The sequence below is a fragment of the Octodon degus genome, unplaced genomic scaffold (assembly GCF_000260255.1).
Source record: "Octodon degus isolate 3935 unplaced genomic scaffold, OctDeg1.0 scaffold00022, whole genome shotgun sequence".
NCBI lineage: Eukaryota > Metazoa > Chordata > Mammalia > Rodentia > Octodontidae > Octodon > Octodon degus.
Window position 1 is genome coordinate 21,498,469 of NW_004524598.1, and position 3,495 is coordinate 21,501,963.

General features: G+C 51.2%; 1 protein-coding gene across 1 annotated transcript in view; it reads right to left on the reverse strand.

Moving 5' to 3' along the window:
- Pkhd1 (PKHD1, fibrocystin/polyductin) overlaps positions 1-3,495 on the reverse strand; it is a 503,959-nt gene that overhangs the window by 412,388 nt on the left and 88,076 nt on the right. The window contains 1 exon segment of the mRNA XM_023712007.1: positions 1,816-2,035. Coding sequence (XP_023567775.1) covers positions 1,816-2,035 — 220 coding nt within the window.

The window sequence follows — 3,495 nt, forward strand, 5'->3', positions numbered from 1 at the left end:
GCCTGTAATCCCAGCGCCAGGGAGGCTGAAAACCGGAGGATCACTACGAGGCTCAGCTGCATAGTGAGACTCTGTGCCGCATACATTTAAAGAAAAACACAAAAAGAAATTTAAAAGGAGAAAAAAAAAATTAAGCATCAACTGCTTCTTTCAATAAATCAGCAGTCATCCAAGCTATCCTGGATATATATAAATAGATATAAATATATCTGCTTCCCTTCCTTCTTACTTTTTTTGTCCTTTTCTTCACCCCAGTTGGCCCGCCCTTCCAAGAGGTCCCCTTTCACGGTATCTATTGTAGCTTTCAGATTGCAGTCACTGTTTCGGGTTCTTCTACTAGTGAGACACTATGATTTTCATACATGCAGGTCTGATTTATTTCACTTATGAGTGCCCTCTCTAGTTGCATCCATTTACCTACAGAAGCCTCGAGTTTACCTTTTTATAGCGGAGCAGTACTCCATTGCGTACACATGCACACCGTTTCAGCCACCCCTCAGATGGTGGGCACCTAGACTGTTTCCAGGTCCTGCTGTGACAAATTGTGCTGCCACGAACGCGGGCGCACGTGCATCGCTGTGCTGTCATGTCTTCAGTCCTGCTGGAGAACCGGGGGGCGCGGGGTGCGGGCCGCTGGGGCGAGCGGGCCTCCCGTCCTAGCCTGCGGGCGAGCTCCCCGCCGCCGCCACAGCGGCTGCAGCAGTCCACGCTCCCTCCCGCAGTGCGGAAGGTTCCTGTGCCCACACAGCCCCTCCGTGTAACTTGTGCCCGGCTCTGAGGTTTAGTCGCCTCCGCTGCCTCCTGGAGCAATGCAGAAGGGAGAATCGGGGGGCGCTCTGCAGATTCGGAGAAAGTCTTGCATTCCGTGCAGCAGGACCAGCGGACGCCCTCTCTGCGTCCACCTTGGGTGAGCTCCGGGACCAGCCTGCCCCGAGGGCAACCCGCGCCACCCACACAGCGCTCTTGAGCCGTCCTGGACGGCGCTTGCCAAGGACGCTGTCCTTCCTCTGTCTAAACACCAAACACCAGCCTCGAGCTCCTTTCCCAACGAAGTGTCTCAGGACCCCAAGAAACCACGCCACCGTAGAAAGGACTGGCTGTCGCTCCCCCGTTGGAATTGGCCCTGTGTGTTTTCATGTTTCAAAAGGAAACTAGGTCTGCACTAACTCATCACTCTGTCTAGATAAGAATGAAGGGGCAGCGGTCCCCCTCACAACGCCACCTGCACAGGAAGAGAATTACTGGACCAAATTAAGGCGTCCAGAGCCAGCAGTGCAATCACACTTTTTAAAGAGAAGCAGTTTGGCTTGGAAAGTTGTGGTGTTTATTTTTTAGATTTTTTAACTTCAGAAAGTCCTCATGCGTTTATGGCTTCTAAATCCTCGATTACAGTACTTTGGCTGTGCAGGGCCCCCTCCTCTGAATGAGCGTTGTGCAATCTGCTAGATTTCTCTATGACTTTTCATACTTGTGAATCTGTTTGGAAGAAAAGGAAAAAAGCCTTCTGCTTTTCATAATGTCTAATCTTTTTCCCCATTGGCATTCACCAGATGTTTCTTTGGATCAGAAGATAAATATTAAAATCTAAGCAAGAACAAAGTGAGCTGATTATTGGGCAGATTCTTCAGATGTTCTGTTGAACACTTGAAAAAGACAGGAGATGCTTTGATATGCGGGCTGGCTGGAGCCCACACGAGGCCTCTCCGACCCCGGCGTGGCCGCACCTCCCAGCCACGACCACGCAGCCTGTGCCCCGTGGGCCGCTGGCTGTGGCCTTGGTGGGGAAGTCAGGGGCAAGGACAGAAAAGAGCATACCTGAGGAAGAGGCCTGAGAAGGAGGGAGAGCCCGGCTCTGCCCCCTGGTCTGGCGTAGAGACACCCCGGGCGCGGTCATCACAGATGTAAAGGTAAGGCCACGACGCGGCCAGTGTCTGCGTCCCCAGGGTGATGGTCAAATCACACTGCACGTAGGTGGAGGCGGAGGCTTCGCAGCTGTCCCCTTCCGGCCTCAGACCACAAAGGAAAGCCAAGGACACTGTGGAAAAGAGGCGCCATGAGCTGAGGTACAGCCGCAGCAAGCACTGAAGGCCCCGCGTGGTTCGGGAGCGAAGGCCGAGCTGCCCTCCTGTGGCCCATGAGAAAGGAGAGTTCACAGTTGACATGTAGATATCAGAAAAATGGAAATAAAATTTCATAAAATATAGACCATGAACATAAGAGGCGCAGGCGCACCTGTGCCAGCCAAAGTGGGGTTGAACCCAGAGACGGCATGCTTTTTCAGTTTTCAGTTTTTTCTGATACTTGTGGTCACCGGTGATGAGAGCGTAAGGAGCTGGCACCCGGCCGGCACACCCCAACTCTCGCGGCACGCCCTTGCCCTTCCCTGCCCTCCTCCCTCCACGCCCATCCATCCGCAAAGGATCTGTCTCCTACTTCCTGTCGTCCACCTCTGTGCTGCTGTTTATGTATAGCTCCCGCCTTGCCTGTAAGGAACGCCATGCAACTCTTAGGCCATGTGTCTTTTTATTTCTCCTGCAACTGTGATCCAAGGTACATCCATCTTCCCACAAAAGAGTCAAGTGTCGGCTTTATTACACTTCTAAATCTACTTCCCATGGGCTAGGGATACAGCTCAGTGGTACAGTGCTTGCCTGGCAAGCACAAGGCTCTGAGTTCAATTCCTAGTGCTCACAACCACCCCCCAAAAAACAATAAATCTGCTTCTTCTGCCCTATGTCCACTCTCTTTCATCTCTTCAGAAGTAGCCATGTGGCACTTTAAAAGCAGGTTCAATGACTTAGCAAGAGGTCACCGAGGGGATTTTACTTCTTTAAAATATAATATATGACAGTGACCTCATGGGTCTGCTTCTGTCCTTCAGTGTCATGCCTCCAAGGCTGCCCCGTCACTGGGTGACCACGCACAGGCGCGGAAGCATCGCAGTGCGTCTGTGCTTTCACCCACGGAGTTCTGCTACTGTATTTGCTACTATAAAAACATGCACATCTTTCTCTAGAGTTAAAGTGACCTCGACGGAAAGGGGCAGTTAACACTAACTTTTTTGTCTTCATTTTCTCATTTTTTTTTCTCTTTCTCTCTTCTTAATTTCTTATAACTTTTTCTTTCTTTTTCCAATTTTGCATGCATACATCTGGGAATCTGAACAACTTAGTTGAAGACAACACCACGCAACACAACAAATACTGTCGACTTCACATTAGTTTGTTCAGTGAAATTCTGTACCATTTCTAATATTTGTTACTATTTTGTGTTCTCTTTAAAATTTAATTAGCTAGTTAAATAGCCTACGACGTAAATGGCCTGTTTTTAGCTCCCGGACACACAGGGATGGGTGAGCACTTTCTGCGCAGAGCCCCAGCTGTGCAGAAATCAGAGAATCGGGCTGCGGAGTTCAGCCGGCCGAGCCGGCGGGGTGCAGGGCCTGGAGGGGCCTGCGGGGATGCGGGCGCTGCCCGCTGGGGCCGGCCGGCCAGC